Genomic DNA, 20,000 nt, shown 5'->3' on the forward strand with positions numbered 1-20,000 from the left:
CATATGGAAACATCATGCAGTAAAGGGTTAAAGTTGTTGAACTGTCTGTAATTGTTTCAAATATGCAACTTTAACACAAATTCAAATCTAGAGAAAGTCTTACCAAAATTGCTCTCGTGTAGTTTTAAACTTTGAAATCAATACAATTAAAAGTAATTCCAGTTTCTCTATCTTTCTCGAAGGCTCTTGTGGCATGCATGCCCTACCAGGCTGACACTAAGACACAATGACTACGTTTACATGGACAGAAGTGATCTAATTACTGACCTTATTCTGAGTAAGACAATATTGTGATTAAGTTGTTTACATGAGTCGCTTTTAGAATACTCCTCTCATGTACCCGTTTTACGTATTATAGAACATAGATCGATTAACACACACGTCATTACGTCACCGCGCCACGCTGTCCGACGTCCCTCCAGAATTTCACGTATCGACATACAGTTCATCTTCCTTATGGAACCGTATACAGTTTTGAGTGTTTTTATTAAATTTTTTTTACGAACGCTTTAAGTGCGGTTAATTATTTGTCATGCTGTACGTGCAAATAGATGACTGCTTGAAGCCGTGGGCTGCGTCCCAAACCACGTACTTACCGTCTATATAGTAGCCGAGATCCATATATTTCTCCTACTACAGGCCTATAGTAGGTAAGTACGCAGTTTCGGACGCAGTCGTGCTCTCTGTTTTGCCGTAAAACGGTTGAGCACTGCCGTGTATGATCATGTCCTGTCACAGAACGTGGTGAAAACTCTCACACGATGTTAATAGTGTGATTAAGGTGTTTACATGACTGTAATACACGTTGATAATGCGACTAAAACAGGAATACTCCACGTCTTAATTCGATTTGTGTTTACTTCGAGCATAAATCCTTCGAGCCGTGGATAGAGATTAGGTTGAAAAATATCAGCGTATACCTTTAACAGCTCACAGTGAATCATGGGAAACTGCTTGTGTGTGTGTGTGTGTGTGTGTGTGTGTGTGTGTGTGTGTGTGTGTGTGTGTGTGTGTGTGTGTATTTCAGAATTTGGGTGACATAATGCAGCTAAGTTTAATAATATTCGGAACAAATTCTGAAATTTTAATATGTAAGCCATCTTGCAAACATTGTTTTTCGAATAAAAAACACAAGATTACAGGAAATATGAGAACATATAACAAGAACGTGAGTCAGTAGGGTCTATTGTGAGGTCTGTACGGGCTGCTGTGTGAGTTAGGAAAAGGCATAGACAGACTTTGTGCGGTTCTGCATAGAAACACTGTAATGAGTTTATAACACTCAGCAGTGTAGCAGGTATTGTCAGTGTACATCACTCAGCATCACTGCTTTTAGCCTCATCAGTGATCTGATTAACCTTTAAACAGCCCAAGCTTCAATTCCAGGTGTGCCACTATCAACTAGTCTCTCTCTCTCTCTCTCTCTCTCTCTCTCTCTCTCTCTCTCTCTCTCTCTCTCTCTCCATCTATCTATCTGTCTTTTACTTCACCACTTATCTTTCTGCTACACTGGCGCAAGAGATTTTAGGCAGACTATTTTATTTGTCTGTGTCTTTGTGTGTGTGTGTGTGTGTGTGTGTGTGTGTGTGTGTGTGTGTGTGTGTGTGTGTGTGTGTGTGTGTGTGTGTGTGCGCGAGTGCGCGCATGCATAGTAGGAGATCTTCTTACAAATGTGTGCACCTTTCACTTTTCAGCCATCAACACAAAAGCTTTTCCTTGCTTTTTAACTATTTAGCATTCCCAGGAATCGCATGTGTTAGGAGTACACTTCAGTGGCTTTGACATGCTGGAGTTTCTTACTACTAGTCAGTTTTTTTCCCCCTCAGCTCCACAACACACTGCATGGAGGAAATAAAGTACAGGTCCAGCATAAATCTGCTCTCTCACTCTGTGATTCAGTTGTCGGAGAAAATAGCTGCGTTATTGATTTCCAAATGATCTTTTATACTGTGAATTTAAAAAAAAAAAGTGTGCAAATTTACATGATCGGAAATGTTGTGAGATCAAGTAACAGCAAACTGTCAGGAGAAGTGTGTGTAGATGGCAAAACACACATCAGGATGGAACAAAGAAAAAAGTGAGTCTTGACGTTTGATGCTTTTTAATAAAACTTTAGAGGAAGGGATTTTATTTACTCTTAGATTTTTGTGTCTGTTTTTCCCATCCATCCATTCATTTTCCATACTGCTCATCCTACACAGGGTCACGGGGAGCCTGGAGCCTATACTAGGGGACTCAGGGCACAAGGAAGCGGACACCTTGGACGGGGTGCCACCCCGTCGCAGGGCACAATCGCACACATATTCACATAATATGGACAATTTAGAAATACCAGTGCTAACCTTTGAACTGGGGGTACCCGGAGAAAACCCCTGAAGCACAGGGAGAACAAACGTGCTAACCACTAAGCCATCGTGCCCCCATATCAGTATTTTATATACTGCTGAGCAACAAGTGTACTTATTTATTTAGTAATGTTGTGTAAAAGTTTACTGAGATCCGTGAAGATGAGGCTTTACAATATCATCTATGCTTTAGCTTTAGCATATACAATACGCCAATACACAAGACACCTGTAAACTACACTCTTCTACTTTTTCATCAGAACAAATGCAAATAAAATTCACCCAAAGGAAACGCCAGTTCACTGCAAGTGAAATATGGAGATGTGGGAGGTGAAAGATGCGTTTTTACTTCCAATGGGAGTTATTGTCACTTCTTGCCAACTTTATCTGGGTAAACTTTAACCTGTGACTTGATGAGCCTCAGACTTGTTAGCCAATAAATACCAAGATGACTGATCTGTGGTGTCATTGGTCTGCTTATTATTTTTTTCTGTCCTGTTCTGCCTGCTAGGGTGGGCTTTTTAGGGATGGTGCAGTGCAGGATGGGATGGTGTGAAGAAATGTCAGGCCTCTTCATGCATCTGTGGATATTTTCCCAGCTCCCCTCAGCACTAATATATAAAGATACCGTAGACGAGTTTATTTATTTACCCTTGCACACGCTCTCCTTTATTTGTACTCTGTTTATCTATCATTCCTTTTCTATTTTAATGGTTGGCAGGTGTGATCTTAGCAAGGCCTCAGACGGATTTGTTTGTGCTGGCTGCTTTTTACAGACTAAACTGGTATTGGGCCCCAGCAGCTGCTTTCGATCAAAACACCAGCAAGTGTGGAGACTCCACCTGGCAAAACAGGATAGGGGTGAGGCTGACAAAAGCGTAACATCTCCGCTAACATACGAGCAGTTTTCTGAAGGAAACCACCTGATTTCTGATCCATACACTTTTAATCACTATAAAATAGTGAATGTTGAAGTGTCTGCTTTTATCAGCGGAAAGATAATCAGACTGACTTATTGGCTTGGACGTCTAAACGCTGAACGCTATATTTACCTAAGAGGATTGTGCAGAAGAGGGAAAAGTTGTCTATGCCTGATTTTGGAAGCGAAAACAAATCCACCAACCCAAAACTTTTTCTTTTTTTTTCTCTCTCTGGAAAGCAGCAGCTGATGAGTCATAAAGACACATCAGTATGGAGTTTATGATCTCTCACAGCACGAGGCAAATCAGTCTCAGCCAGTGCTCGGTGTCTCATTAAGGTCAGACGTGTTGTCTTTAGTACGTATGAAGAGTTTACTTTTGTCCACTGTCTGGGTTGATATGGTGCAGCATAACAGTCGTGAACTCGGAGAACCCTGTGTGGTGCTGGAAAGTGCATGTGGCCTTGTATAAAGCCTGTCCCATAATCCTACAATATCAACACAACACAGCTTGTGTCTCACAACTGGACGTCCAAGTGTGTCACGTTTTTCTCCAGCTGGAGTAAACGCTGGGGCAGAAGGGCAGCCTGCTCTAATCTCTCTGCTCCCTTCCACAGGTGGGAGATGTCTAATGAGTCTTAAGTGATTGGCAGTGGGAGGGCTAGGGCCAGTGGGGAAAACACCAACATTTCTTCATATCCTGTTTTTGTCCCAGCTGTGCTGGAGTGGCTATGCTAAGTCAAAAACAGCACAGAGCTTAGATATCAGTTGTAAACCAACAACATCAACACAACTCGTTGTTCAGCGCTGTTGAATTCTAGACTATGATTGGTCAGTAGCTCTGACTGTAGTGCCACCTACACTGCAAATCCTAGATTTATATTAATGCACTCATTCTAATACGTTATCATTTCTATACTAGTAACTACTCATTCACAGGGGCTTGTATGGCCAATGCTCAATATAATCTAAAGATAGTAATAAAAACTGTCCCTCAGTGGTGGAATGAATCTGTCACTATCTTCAAAAAACAGCTAATGACCCACCTCATCTGTGAACATGTAACTAACCCCTAAAGCGCCAGCCCCCACATCATCCTTCTATTAAAAAAAACACAACCAAAAACTTACTCTGGCTCTTACACCTCGACTCTGCACACTTTACTTTTCTAGAACTCAATTATAAATCTTGTATGGTAGCACTACTTGTACTGTTCTCCGCTTGATATATCGCTTTGCTTGTATTTCCTGATTTGTAAGTCGCTTCAGATAAAAGCGTCTGCTAAAAGAATAAATGTAAATGTAAAAAGATTTTAAAAACTGTATGACTGCTGAACCAAGAAATTGTAATGGTGAAGCTATCTATACAAAGACATTTATATAACATTTATGGAAGGAGTCTCCAGTGTCAGTGCTTTGAAACAGTCCACCGTGGGAGAGTCTTCACGACAGAGAACTTTGCACTTTCTGGTTTCACAGTGACATAACAAGCTGCATTTATTTGTTGTGTAAACTTCAATAGGGAAGAGAGATGCTGCTGAGGGAACAGCTGTCTTTATACCACAGTGCGGTTGAATGTTGGAATGTTGGATTGGTCAGAAGGCTTGTATTATTTTCGGACAACACAACATACCTCTGAAAGTAGTACCGGCTGTAACACGAACGAAAGGTTAATATTAATGCGCTTGTTCGAATATGTTATTGTTTCTATAGTAGTAGCTCATACACGGTGACTTGTACAGCAGACACTCCACATAATCTAAGACTAATAATCAACAGATTTTTTAAATAGTGCTTTAACAAAGATTTTAATCTTTAGGGATAAATTGATCAATTAAAAATGAATATCCTGAATGTATATAATTTTGTAACACTGCTTTGTGACAATGTCCATCGTTAAAAGCACTATATAAATGTAATGATTAATTCAGTTAAATTCATTTGGTGACTTTTTTTGTTAGGAGACATTTATTTAGCATTAATTTAACAACAGAAGGAGTCTCGGTTGTAAGCACTTATTAACAGTGATTGTGCGTTGTGATGTTTATAAGCACAGGAAAGTTTTCAGGACAGGAAGTTTATGCGTTCTGTTTTTCTGCATTTTTTGCGAATGAGAGAGAGAATCAGGTGAACAATGACTGTTTATTACAACTATACTGTAGGTGAGAACAGGAACTAACATGTATCTTGGACGTTCCACAACATTACCTCTAACTATAAACCTTTAAAATGAGCGGCATTTTGTACATTTATAAATTAAACATCGTAATAAATGGCAAATTGCTGTGGTATGAGCGGAATAATACGCTCCAGACCGTGTGCACTTTGCGAGGGGGTAGTGGCACTCAACTACTGCCTGTAGTGCCGCATCACACCCCCCTGGACTGAGTTATTTTCACATAATAGCATGGTTTAGAGTGTGTTATTCCTGACATCTTGTAGTACTAGGAAGTAAATAATTCATCACAGACAGTTGACAAAATTCAACATAACAATAAACATATAAAGAATGTGTCAGTCTTTAATTAATAAAAGACTGCTGGCAAATTACTATGGAAAAAGAGGAATAAAATACATAGGGGCGTGCTGTTATAGGAAAATCATCAACGTGAGGTTGGTAACAATAACTGCACTTTGGGCCACTTCACCCAAACACCCCACCCCCCCACCCCCCACAACCGTAGTTGATTATTTTCCCTATAAAAGTACATTCCCAAGTGTTGTATTCCTTAAATATCATATGTATATCTCCTTATATTAAATGCATATATGAAATGCGATATCTGTGTTTTAAATTAGACTGTAGCTTTTTTTCACCCTGTAATATCATGCAGTACAGAAATGAGTAAAAGAGTTATTACAGGGTTTGTTTGTTTTTTTTGTCTCTTTTTCATTTCTCTCTCACCACACAACCACAGTATTTTCACTGTCTTATAAGAAGAAACATTTCTTCTGTACTGTCCAGTTCCATTGCACCTCTTGTCAGTAATTCTCTCTCTCTCTCTGTGAATTTTTGACACTCTTTATGTCTGGTCAGCACAATGACTATTTCATCCTGTCTTGGAGACTTTGTGATGCTGGGACGCCTCCATATCTGCTATGATGTGTTATGTATTAATACACATAGTCTGGGTCTGATTTTTATTAACGCTTTTAAGGAGATGCTAATGTTAGCCGACACCTCGTGACGGTCCCCGAGCTTGTTGCAGATTGAAACCCTGCTTAGTGAACTACCTCTGCTCTCCTCAGCTTCCCTCAGCCTGGACAAGACAAGAGCCATGATGAAGTGTGTGTGTGTGTGTGTGTGTGTGTGTGTGTGTGTGTGTGTGTGTGTGTGTGTGTAGAAACAGTGAGGTTGTGGCTGCTACTCCAGTCTCAGGTGTGCTGTTGAACAAATGCGGCTTTGTTGTGACGTGAGGGACGAAGCTGGTCTTAAGCCCACTGTTATCACTTCTTCTGCTGTAGAGAGAAAGGATTAGAACCTACACTACAAATCAATCTCTCTCTCTCTCTTTCTCTCTCTCTCTCTCTGTCTCTCTATCTCTCACTCTCTCTCTCTCTCTCTCTCTGTCTCTCTTTCTCTCTCTGTCTCTCTCTCTCTGTCTCTCTTTCTCTCTCTCTCTCTCTCTCAATCCTTTTCTAGCGCTCCCGCTCTCTCTCTGTCTCTCTCTCTGTCTGCCTCTCTCTCTCTCTCTCTCTCTCTCTCTCTCTATATATATATATATATATATATATATATATATATATATATATATATATATCCCTTTCTCGCATGCTCTCTCTCTCTTTGTCTCTCTCTATCCATTTCTAGCATTCTCTCTCTATCCCTTTCTAGCGCTCTCTCTCTCTCTCTCTCTCTCTCTCTCTCTCTCTCTCTCATTCTGTTCTACGCAGTAGGGCAAAAGAAATATGCATGAGTGATATGTAGTAGTGTTATCTATCTGCTACTGAACTTCCGTAGAGTCATTTATGGAAATGTTCATTCCATTTTTAAAAAGTGGGGAAAAACAGGAAATATTCTCGCTGGTTAAAATCGGTGTAGTAGTTTTGTATTTACTATATTTTCTCTGAAATTATGTCTGAATATGTGTTATTATATCACAGCAATGTTGAATTCTCAAGTCTGGTCACAAAATGTTGAGTCATTCTTTATAACAGCATGGTTTTAAACAGATTTATTTATTTACAAAGAAATAAAATGAAACAATGAACATTGTATAGCTGTTGCTGTGGTCATGATTTTTGCTAAGTGATGCTTAGCATTTAAGAAAGATTTCAGCTGGTGTCAGCAGCTTTAAGGTAGAGCTGTTCCTATAGGTTTTCAGCCACAGAAAAAGTCTTCAGTACAGAGCAATTTGTGTTTTTATGGTGTCTTAGCTATGTGACAAGCCGCTTCTGTGTATGTGTGTATGTGTGTGTGTGTGTGTGTGTGTGTGTGTGTGTGTGTGTGTGTGTGTGTGTGTGTGTGTGTGTGTGTTTTATCATATTATCTACTAGTAAGAGAGAGAAAAAGAGAGGCTGGTGAGGAAACAACTGTTTATAGCTGTTATAACGAATGTGACAACAGAAACTTGTATCTCAGTTGTTCCACAAAAATAAATGTAACTCTAAATGGATAAAAGCACACAACGGTGATCAACCAGGGAGGGCAAAAGCTATAAAATGCTTCTTCCAATCCACTTGAAGTCAGCCGACCCCAGTGATATCCTTCCGATGTATAAGAGGAATAAAACACTTTAAGGCATGCTGTTATAGGAACGTAATCAACTTCAGGGCAGTAACAGGTACTTCACTTTATATCAGGCTGTATCATAGGCTGTACCTTGTTGTTGTTTATCTTTCTATAACCGCACCCCCCTATTGTATTCCTTATTTATTTAAATTATATTTAACATCGCCTTGGATTTGTGATTAGCAGTACAGTAAAGGTGTTTTCCTGACAGAACCTTTAACATCACATTACCTTTTAGAGAGTCGCAGGCTATTTTTCACACGTTTCACAATACGCAATATGAGCTCACATACAGTTTCAGGGCATAACATGGTAAAATGCACCTTCACAGGTCTTTCCTCATATGACCACATATTACTCATACCTGAACAACATATGTTCACGTGAATGTATGTGGATTTTCCACAAGGGGAGCTGCACAGTGTGAACCTCAACCCTCTCACCTTTATTAAAGCACTGCACGCTGTGAGAAATGACGCAGATAGAGATAAGACACAGTGAGAGCTATTTATTTTATATCATGTCATTGTAATCGCACATGCAGATATAACATTAGAAACACACAAGACTATGTGAATGAACAGAAACATGCAGAGCATATGTAATGTTCTCTCCTCGCTGAGATAGACGCTGTCAGAGCCAGGCTTGCCGTGTGCTACAGTGCAGAACGTTATTTACTAAACTAGTGAAGAGTGATTACCATGAGGAATGCAATAAAAACACCGGCGCTGGAGGAAGATCCATCATAATTGATGTGTTGCAAAGCAGATTACACACATTAGCACACAGCGGTTTAAATCTGACAGTGCTAACCAAACATGAAAAATTCCATCATGTGAGGAGTGGAGGAGGAAAAAAGCTGTTTTATTCTCAGGATGTTAGAATTCATGGCAAGTAACAAAGCAGCATTAGCATTAGCGTGTAAGTGAGCTCCACCTCTGCCTCTCCAACTGAAACAAGCTTTTATTTGTCCCTGATTCACGCTGCTGTTGCACTCGGGCTCATAATGCCACCAAAAACAGCATAGCATTTATAATCCATAACATATGACACAATATATACACAGCAGCCTTATACAACATGCACAGCGTACACGGGGCAGACAGTATGGTTTTTAAAAAAGGACAACAATAAACATTTATTATTATTATTATTATTATTATTATTATTATTATTATTATTATTATTATTATCATCATCATCATCATCATTATTACTTAAAATATTTTTTTATTGTTGTTATTGTTGTTGTTATTATTAGTAGTAGTAATAATAGTATTGCTGCATATGATTAGTAATGATAGTAGTATTTTATGTATTATTACTGTTGTTGCTGTTATTGTTGTTATTTATAATAATAATAACAAGTATTATTATTATTATTACTATTATTATTATTATTATTATTGTTATTATTATTATTATTATAGTACAGATTAGTATTATTAGTAGCAGTAGTAGTATTTTATTTATTATTGTTGTTGATGTTTTTATTAGTATTAGTGGTAAAAATTTGTTGTGATAGTAGTATTGATACATAGTATTATTAGTAGTAGTATTAGTAGTAGTAGTAGTATTACTAGTACTATTGCTACATTATTGTTGTAGTTATTGTTTTTGTTGTTGTTAGTAGTAGGATAACTACGTAGTAGTAGTAGTAGTAGTAGTAGTAGTAGTATTCCATTTATAATAATTATTAATTATTATTAGTTAAAAATATTAGTAGTAGTGGTAGTATTGGTAATTATTAGTAGCAATATTTTATTGTTGTTGTTGTTGTTATTAATAATAATAATAATGATAATAATAATAATAATAATAATAATAATAATAATAATAACAATAATAATAATAATAATAGTATTATTCTAAGTAGTAGTAGTACTGTTGCTACTTATTTATGTTAGTAGTTGTAGTAGTAGTAATATTTTCTTTATTATTACTGTAGTTGTTTGTATTGTTACTTGTAGTAGCAGTAGTAGTAATAGAAGTAATATAACTACATAGTATTATTAGTAGTAGTAGTAATCGTATTCCATTTATAATAATAATATTAATAATATAGTAGTAGTAGTAGTTGTCACACTCGTAGTATTGATAGTAATGCTAATTGCTAGTATTAGTGTTAATTATTATTAGAAATATTTTATCAGTAGTATTAGTAGTAGTATTGCTATTATTACTAGTATTAGCACTTATTATTATTATTAGCAGTAGTAGTAGTAGTAGTAATATGTTATTTATTTAATGGCTATTATACATCATTCATGTGTAAAATTAGCCCTGCATATTTAATTCTATTGCCTTCTATTGAAAATATTGCATGCTTTTATATGTATAGTGTATTATCATGTGTATGTGCAATTTTTTTCTTTTTCTAATTGTCTTCCTGAAAAGGTAATATTTTGTTACATTTGTTTCCTCTGATTTAATTAATCTGGGATCATTTTAATTTGGACATCCTCGTAATTATAGGACTAATTTCTTTAACGAGACCGAATCTTGGCTGTGTTTGTGAGCTGGAAAGCTCTTCAGAAAAGTGTCATTAGTTCCACACCCACTCCCAAGCCCTCAAACTCACACTTCAGATTAATCAGCCTCAGCAGCACAAAGGTAATGAAATATTCCATTGCTCCTAATGCCTCCCACAACATTCCTGCCTTTTGTTACCAAATATGGAAAGGGAGATGAGTCTCTCACATCATGTTGTATGTGAATTTGTTAAATATGTGTGGAAGTCAGGCTGAATTATTCACACTGTAAAAAGAGATAGTAAAACAGTAGCTTCTCTCCAGCAACACTAAACACAATATAACACTTACCTTCTGTACAGATTCATATGCAGATCCTCTGTCGCTGATTTGTGTTTTACTCGACACACTAATAAAGCGCTGCTGAATGTCATTACGGTTTACAGTACATATTTTACATGAATGTGCATTTTACATAAATTGTAAAAATATGTTTGCTAACTATAAAAATGAATTGCCACTGCTGTAATAGCTATTAAACCAGTAAATTATTATTTTTGTCAGAAATTTTTTTTATAAATTCTATTTCACAGAAAGATTTTATTTTTATTTTTTAGGACATAGTCATAATAGCAATATTGGTTACCGTCATATGATTAATTTCAGGTAAGCTAGCTTTTTAAGGAATTGTAGCAATTGTGGCTTCTTGATTTTGTTGAAATATTTGAATCTTTAGGAGATAGATGTGTTAGAGCAGAACAACCCCCAATTCTGCTCCAACACTGTCCTCTAGTGGCCCTCACCTTCTGTCCGCACTGGGGGAAAAGAAATGACCTTTTATCTCATTCAATGCCTTACACACGCACACCTAGAACTACTCCAGCTGTCATGTTCAAGCTTCCACTCCTTCACTAATGATCTTACAATTGCCCACTTGCCACACTGGCACTGAAGAATTCGTGTAATTGGAATTTCAAGAGTTTGCTCCTCTTATAATCAAGTCTCTCAGGAATAAAGAAAGAGTCAAACCGAAGCATCAAGCTGCCTTTAAACAGGTTCTTTGGTGTGTGTGTGTGTGTGTGTGTGTGTGTGTGTGTGTGTGTGTATATATATATATATATATATATACACCTAGTGTGCAAGCTCATACTCACAGCAGTAATACAGCATTTTTATTCTGCATTTAATCTTAAAATTATTAATGTCTTTAAAAATCCTCAACAATCATAAATATATTATTTCCCTTTTGACTTCTCATGAATTCTTTGGTATGTACCATCACCTGTTAGCTCTGCCTTCCTCTCTCATCATCATTCTCTCCGGCAGCATCTTCCTCCATCCCTCCATGTAACCCTGGCACTCCTCGTGTGACTGTAGATCTTTGGAATATGGTAAAATGGCGCTGCTCTATTCTGCAGCCTGTAATAGGCGTAATAGGGTCAAGGCTCTGCATTTAATAAACAATTACCCATAAATATTGAATGAGTCTGTCTCCAAAGGGCCGGGAAGCGGCCTGCTGTCGGATGAATAATGCACAGAGCCATGGTCAAATGGGCCGAGCCACGCGGCGCCAATTATCTCTGTGTGCTAACGAGCCACCCAAACCTGACACACTACCTATACACTCTCCTAGATGCACCCAGAAGAGCAATGAACAGCTACACACCTCACACACACATACACACATTTACACACACTCAGATTAACCTTTTACTGCTGCTTATTTTATTTGTCTGATTTCCCCGCAGTGCTTAGAGGAAGGCCGGCTGTGTTCTAGCAATCCACGGCTCCAGACCTGTCGCTCCCATTTTGAATTACAAATCAATTGCAGGTCCCGTCCACCACTCTGCCAAGGTCATTCAGATTAGAAGAGGTTACAGGAGAGTGGAGGACTGGCCGTGGATTAGCATAGTCCCATACAGGGGCTTGAATTAAACAGAGGCACATGTTCTGCTGCTCCTCTATATTTGAATCCCGGGGCAGAGATAGACAGACATGGGGAATTGGAGCTCTGGCCCTGTGGTCAAATGGGAATGAATGCAGTTAAATGGGCCTGTTAGCCATGCTGGACCAGTGCCCCTGTGGGACATCAGTGCCCCAAAAGCCCCCTACAGACCACCACTTACTGCTTTTAATGAGATAAGCACCTAGCCCTTTGCACATAGCACCAGTACTGGAGATATTACATACAGGAACACCAAAGTTCTCCCTGAGCTGAACAATGCCTCTTTAATGGGTTTATCAGTGCTTAAATAATTTGTAAATGAGTCCGCTCCCATCGGTAAATATTTATCACATTATCCCATATTCTGTTTTTATGGTTTATCATGTGCTGAAATTGTATTTAATTAATTTACCAGCAATGCAGCGATTATATCTTTAGCTTTTTCCTTTTTTTTTCGTTTTGAATTTACATTAAATATAGGATCGGTGCTATGATCTGTTAAATGACCGTACATAGTCAATCTGTTATATTCTTAATTCATTTAAAGCCTAGTGACAATATCGTTTAAAAGAAATAAATGTGCACATATTAAAATTGTGCCCTCACTTCATGTAAATAAAGTCAGTTATATTTTGATGTATTATTGTGCTCATCTGCGTAAAGTCAAAGTCTGTTTACGCAAAAAAAAAGCATATGAATTTTCATTTGTACTATTTAAGCAAATCACTTTTATTGTATTTATAGTACAATTGTTAAAATATCGTTTAAATATGATAGTCTAACATTATATTTTTGCAAAATAGTTAACCATTAATTAATGTATATTAACTGTTTGTAATTTTATTACCTCTGAAATGGAGGCAGCAAGTATATAAGGAGTAGAGGATAAAGGATTTCTTGTTAGATGAATTAAATGTGAATGCCACCATACATATCCATTTATCAGTCCTAGAAATAAGTATACAGCTGTAACTGAATACGCAGTCATGCATGTGGTCGTGAGATTGGGAGCTGTGAATGTCCTCTGCCTGGGATTTCATTTTCAGGATCAAGGTTTAGCTGGGAATCACTTCTAAATTAGCATTAAAGAAACCTCCTGGTTAGATCATGGAGTGGGTGTGTGTGTGTGTGTGTGTGTGTGTGTGTGTGTGTGTTTGTGTGAAATGGTACTAATGATACTCTCTCCTCTCCTTAGCCGTATTTGTCCTCTCACATCCTGTCCCTCTTTAGGTGATTTAAAACACACGCCGCTTTGCCCTGGCTTTATTCTGGAGCGCAGCACAGCGTGGCCCGAGACACCTTTTTGCCTCCCCCCCTCCGTCTCCATCTGTAGCACATCTGGAAGTGTGTACTCCAATAATTGGAAGTCAATTTGTTTGAAGTTATGTTTTTGGCATCTGGTTTGATTCATTCGGACTGTCTGGAAATCGCATCAGTGGCTTTTATAGCACTGACTGCAGCTGGAGGGATTTCATCTCTTTGTATTCCGTTGTTAATACGCCGTTCACCAGCCAGTGACGTGGGAGTCACTAAAGTACAGCTGGGCGCGGTCACCATAAACACAGAATAGTTTCAGAGACCCTTAGGATGGCTGTGGAGTGACCAGGCACCACAACACACACACACACACACACACACACACACAGGATCCACTCACTAATGAACCTTTAAATCCAAAACATGATGCCACCACATCAGGTTTGTCTGCTGTCTCTTGTGTAAGTCACTTATTGATTATGAATTATTTATTGTTGTTAGATGCATATAATGTAAAACACCACTAAGCAATGACAATTCAATACTGTCTAACAAATAAAAGTTTGGCTATAAATTATGTACTTACTTATGCACAGGAGAGCTGCTTCATAGGAAGGAGGGATAGCTTTACTGTAGGATAATGTGTGTGGTTTTATATCTATATTTATAAATGTCCCCCTGAGGATAGGATTTTTTATTTTTTTTTTTTCCTGATGGTTTTGACCTTGTAGAGACATTTGGCTGGCCCTCAGGAAGAAAAATACCATTTTTATACAAAAACTGCAGCTTTTATTTTAAAAAATAAAATAATAATAATGCAATAAAAAAAAAACCCTTATAGAACTAAAATGTTTACTTATGGGTACTGAGGTTCAGGTTATGTTATGTATCATAACATTAATAATTATGTCAATGGAAGGTCCTCACATGAATAGTAAGGTGTGTGTGTGTGTGTGTGTGTGTGTGTGTGTGTGTGTGTGTGTGTGTGTGTGTGTGTGTGTGTGTCATGCTTTCGCAGCCTCTCGAGTCTGAACTTTTAACACCATAGACCTTAATAAAGCCTTTAATATTTAAGCATTGCTAAAACGTGTGAATAAGTGTACATTATACCCGAGCTGCTCCATTAAATCCTGCTTTTTTGGGAGGCATAATGCAACTCAGTGGAAATGGCTAAACCGAGCAGTACCCAATTTTGAGCAGTGTGCATTCTGTATTGGTAGTTTTAATGATGGAAGCTGAGTGTTGTGGAGGAAGGAGTTTGTGTGCATGGAGAGAGAGAGAGAGAGAGAGAGAGAGAGAGAGAGAGAGAGAGAGAGAGAGAGAGAGAGAGAGGGGACGCGGTGTATTATCTCCATCTACTGGTGAAGTCTGGCGGTGAAAGGAGAGGGGATAAATTAATTAAAATGGCCACACTGGTATACAACAGAAAAATAATTTATTGCTGTTAAAGATTACGGTGGATGCAGAAATGCATCACAGCATAGGTTCTATTGCATGAGCTAATATACAAGACACATAACCTGACTTGATCTTTAATCAAGCATGTCCATGTCCCAAATGATGTCTATTTGGAGTTCCTCCAGAATGACATTCTGATGATGATATATGGCATTTTCTGACCCGGGATTAACTCTGGTTCTTTTGTAATACCTGGTATGGATTATTAGTGATGTCCATGAAAGGAAACGGTGCAAGATTCACAGTAAGTTTTTTTTTTCTTTTAAGACACTATCCCTTCTGTTCTGTCCTATCTTTCAGCAGAGCATGATGAAAGCTGATTCAATTCAATTCAGTTTTATTTGTATAGTGATGGACGTTTAACAATGGCCATTGTCACAAAGTTGCTTTACAGAAATATATAAATTCTGGATATAAATTTCTAGTTGATACATTTATCCTTAATGATCAAACCAGAGGTGGTGGTGGCAAGAAAAAACTCCCTGAGACGACATGAGGAAGAAACCGCGGGAAATCTGTTCATACATGGCACATGTTTCACAGAGTAAAGCTAAAAGCAGAGACACGAGCCATGGCAGAATGATCTCTCAGAGCCCACTGATGATGTGAGGGCATTTCCTAGTCATTTTCTACACTGCTGTACCAAGCAAATAAATCCAGTCATTAAGAATAGTTTTGGTCAATTACGGATTATTTCTAAACTTGAAACATTTTTGTCTTTCCGAGATTTGGAAAAGGTTATTCATGCTTTTATCACACCGCACTTAGATTATTGTAATTCATTGTACTTCCTCAGTCATCTCTTGCTCATCTCCAGTTGGTTCAGAAGCTTACGGCTGCAAGGCTGTTGACCAGGGCAAAGAAATATGATCATGTCACTACAAATTTAGCATCGCTCCATTGGCTCCTGGTCCATTTTAGGATCCAGTTGAAGATTCTGTTCTTTGTATTTAAAACTCTTAATGATCAAGCTCCTTCTAATCTCAAAGATCTTCTTACACCACAATCAGCTAGCAGATTTTTAAAATCTTCTGATAGGCTTATTCTGTATGTCCCTCCATCCTGTTTATAAACTAAGGGGGATAGAGGTTTTTCAGTCGCTGCCCCTCATTTATGGAATCAGTTGACACTGGATATCCGCCTTGTACCCTCAATTACAGTTTTTAAGAAGAGGCTGAAAGCGTATCTCTTCTCCCAGGCATTTTAATCTATTTTTTTTTTTTAATCCTATTGTCTATTGTCTGTCTTTATTTGGTTTTATTCTGTTATCTATTTTACTTTTCTTTCCTCTGTTCAGCACTTTGGTCCGCTTTGCTGTGCTAAATATGCTTTATAAATAAAATTGACTTACTTACTTACTTACTTACTAAATTACTTACTTATAAAACTGTTTCTGTATTTCAGCTTTAATGTAGAAACTGTTAATATTTGATGTGTTGGAAATCTTCCTAAATCTACTATAATAAAATTCAGTAAGGCAACTGCCATCCTGACATCCGAAACATCTCATTTGGTATTTATGTTAAGCCGAGTAATCAAGTTATAATCTGCCAAAAAAGACTTCTGGAAGTGACTGAGACGTAGAAATCGCAGAACTGCATTCATGAGAATTATTTACAAAAGAAATCTAGGTCTTCCCTTTAATGAGCACACACATATACTTTACAGTATGTGTAATCATGTTTGTAAACTGTAGCGAGAGTGTCCATATTTGCTAATGATATGGTGAGGCTTTCAACTTCATTATGGAGAAACATATATCTAATAGCATTGTAAAACATTAATTTAGCCAGGCTTTGATGAACACACAGCCTCTCCACTGCAACGCATTCACATGTTTCTGTCTCTGCTGTTTGTTGTATTATTCATGCATTACATCATTGAATTTGCTTAAAAATCTCAACTAATGAGACATTCCTTCAAAAGACTCACGATCATACAGAACTGAAATAAAACTTTAAATAAACTGGGTTAAAAACAGCTTGACTAAACAGCATAGGGGCTTCGTTGATAATTATTTATGTTTTTTTATGTTAAAGACATTTTCTAAAAAATATATATATATATCGTTCTTTGAATGCATTGAAATGAAATGAACAATATTCATAGCTTAAAAAGTAGTCATGTGTAAAATGTCTTAAAGCGACATATATATTTTTTAATTATTAAATAAAATAAGCTTAGGGTAAAATGCATTACCTTTTGTAACATTTAAGTGCAATGAACTGTCAAAATAAACTCAAACAATGTACAGCATGTAACACTGGAAACCATGTAACCAGAAAACATGTAACATTAACAATCATATACTTAATAAATAATGAATTAATTATTAGTCATATCATATGCCTTTAAGTGGCATATGAGTCACGTTAAACATGTGAATTAATAATGAACTAATTCATTTGAAAGAAATGGCTTGGCAGAATTTAATATATAAATTTTTTAAAATATAAAGTTATACAACTTTTTGTTTCTGGTTATTTCTTTTTTATTGTTGTTTTTGAGGGGAAATCAGCCAATTTGTCTCAACAACCTGCTCTTCGGTCCTCTAACCCGGTGATCCTCAAACCAGTCCTCAGGACCATGCTGATGCACCACGTTTTTGATGTTGTTTGAGTTTGGATGCGGATAAAATGTGGAGCGTCTGGAGAGCCCTGCAGGTCTGACCCGAACTCAGTGTGGTCGAGGGCTGCAGCTGTATTTTAATGGCCGTTCAGCTTGTGTGTAATCACGGGTATATTGTGTGTCATTAGTATCCTGTGACAGGGAGACGTCCTCATCAAAATGTCACTTAAACGCCAAACCTCTTAGCTGCTAGATCTTCAGACAGGCCAAGACCTCATCAGTTGCACAGCGGTGTAGAGAAGCTATAAAACACAATCAGGCATGCACGCGTGTGTGTGTGTGTGTGTGTGTGTGTGTGTGTGTGTGTAAGTGTAAGTGTAAGCATATGTTTCCAAAATGTTTAAAATTTGCTTTTACATATTTTACCCCTGTTGAATTGACATGGAATATTATTGTGTTTAGAAGGAATGAAATAAAAACAGACTTGGTTTTATCAAAAAGGGGTTTAATGTGTTTTCCCCACCCCAAAGATATCTAAAAAATAAAAAATAAAAAATAGAAAGTGTTAGATTGTATAAGACATTTTTTTACAACAATACAGGGATTAGGATATATAAATACACAAAGTGATATTTTCCTTTAAAAATATTTTTAAAACAATAAGACATGTTAGTTTTATTGCTATTATTAAATTACATTTACAACACTTCCTCTTATATACGTTTATGAAGCTAACCCTGTCTTAGATAAGGCATGGCAGATGAGGGGGAAAAAAGTTCCTCTTCTCCATCTTCTCTTCACTTTTTCCTTTAGTGATCCTTATGAACAATGCCATTATGTTACACTTCAGAAGCATATAGTTTTAATAGGCCAATGATGTGTGTGACCAGTGTTATAAGCATCTATAGTAAAGGCTGTACAGTAGTTTCAGAATATCAGTTCATCTCCCCCTTTTTTAAGTTTCTGAATTTCCAGGACACATAGAAGATGTGTCCCTGTGTCTAGAGGAAAAGCTGGAGATCAGTCACATACGTCAGATCCAGAAGTGTAAGAATACTGTGAACGGTGTCAAAGGTCGTCGTTGTCATCCGTGCTAAAGCTGCTCCTGCGGCTGCTCCCCTTAGACGCGTTGGGCGAAGTGGCTGAAAGCAGTGGGTCAGTCCCGAACGGAGACAGCGCCTCCTCCATGAGGAGCTCGTCCAGCCGCTGCTCCTCCTTCAGAGTGGCACTAAAGAAGTCCGTGAAGTGTGACAGCGGGTCTGAGAAGGTCGTCGAAGTGGCGTCTGCATGCTCACCAGAGGAGCTGCTGTTGCCTTCATTTCCGGCATGGAGCACAGACAGGGAGTTCCTCTGCAGGTACTCGGGGCCATTGAGCTCATCCTGTGGGTAGAGAGAAGTCTGTGCTCCAGGAGTAACCGCAGGAGCTGGAAGTGCCTGCTGCTGCTGCTGCTGCTGTTGCTGCTGCTGTTTGAGGAGGTGAGACGAGATCTCCGCTGCTCCCAGATTACTGGGCAGACCGTGAGCACGAGCTTGGATCTCTAACTCCTGTCAAACACACACATATACTCAAGCATTAGATATCAGATAGTTGTGTCTTCACTTATAATCAAAATCTTGGATCATTATTCAAGTGTCTCTGGGGACACACTACTAAGATCTGCCCTGATCATACATCATTGATGATGAATGGAGTTGAAGCAGAACCCTAATGAGGTCTGAGGTTATTACTTTTCACACACTCTTTCTGAATCTACTGTATACAGGAGATGACAGGATGCAGTACTCCGTTCCATACCTTCCCCCAAGAAGAAGATAGTGGGATCACTAGGACAATGCTACCTGCCATTGCATTTTGTGTAGGTAAAGGTGGTGTCAGCTATTTTTAGGTGAGAACACTTTTTGTAATATATATAGTAAAGTTCTCTTCACATGATGACAGCTATTGTTAAAACGATCTCTGAACTGTGCAGCTGCCTCAGAAAATGTGCTGTGGACCTCCAACATCCAGCCAACCAGGACAACATATGTATGAATGGCTTTCTTATAGTCGTAAATAAATATATATTGGCGTTAAAGTTAAAGGCTTGAAAAACATAGATCTGCTATTTATCATTTGTGAAATACATTCCCTGCATCCCAATTGGCATACTTATACTATGTACTAAAATTATGTACGCTTTTTGTGAAGAAAAGGAGCATGTAAGTACTGGGACATACTAACACGCCATGTAACGGAAGAGGACACTGTCAGCATAAACAAACTCCTTGTTGCATTTCAGCCTTTCTTCATTCATTATTCTTTATAT

The 20,000-nt window shown here is 37.9% G+C and overlaps 1 protein-coding gene across 6 annotated transcripts in view; it reads right to left on the reverse strand.

Moving 5' to 3' along the window:
• Positions 1-18,178: 18,178 nt before the first annotated feature.
• The window catches only part of tfec (transcription factor EC), a 40,417-nt gene continuing 38,595 nt past the window's right edge, over positions 18,179-20,000 (reverse strand). For all 6 annotated transcript variants that reach the window (XM_017494604.3, XM_017494603.3, XM_017494607.3 and 3 more), the window contains one exon: positions 18,179-19,239. In XM_017494604.3, coding sequence (XP_017350093.1) covers positions 18,763-19,239 — 477 coding nt within the window. In that variant the 3' untranslated portion in view covers positions 18,179-18,762. The remainder of the gene's footprint in view (positions 19,240-20,000) is intronic.

Source organism: Ictalurus punctatus, chromosome 19 (assembly GCF_001660625.3).
Source record: "Ictalurus punctatus breed USDA103 chromosome 19, Coco_2.0, whole genome shotgun sequence".
NCBI classification, from domain to species: Eukaryota; Metazoa; Chordata; class Actinopteri; order Siluriformes; family Ictaluridae; genus Ictalurus; species Ictalurus punctatus.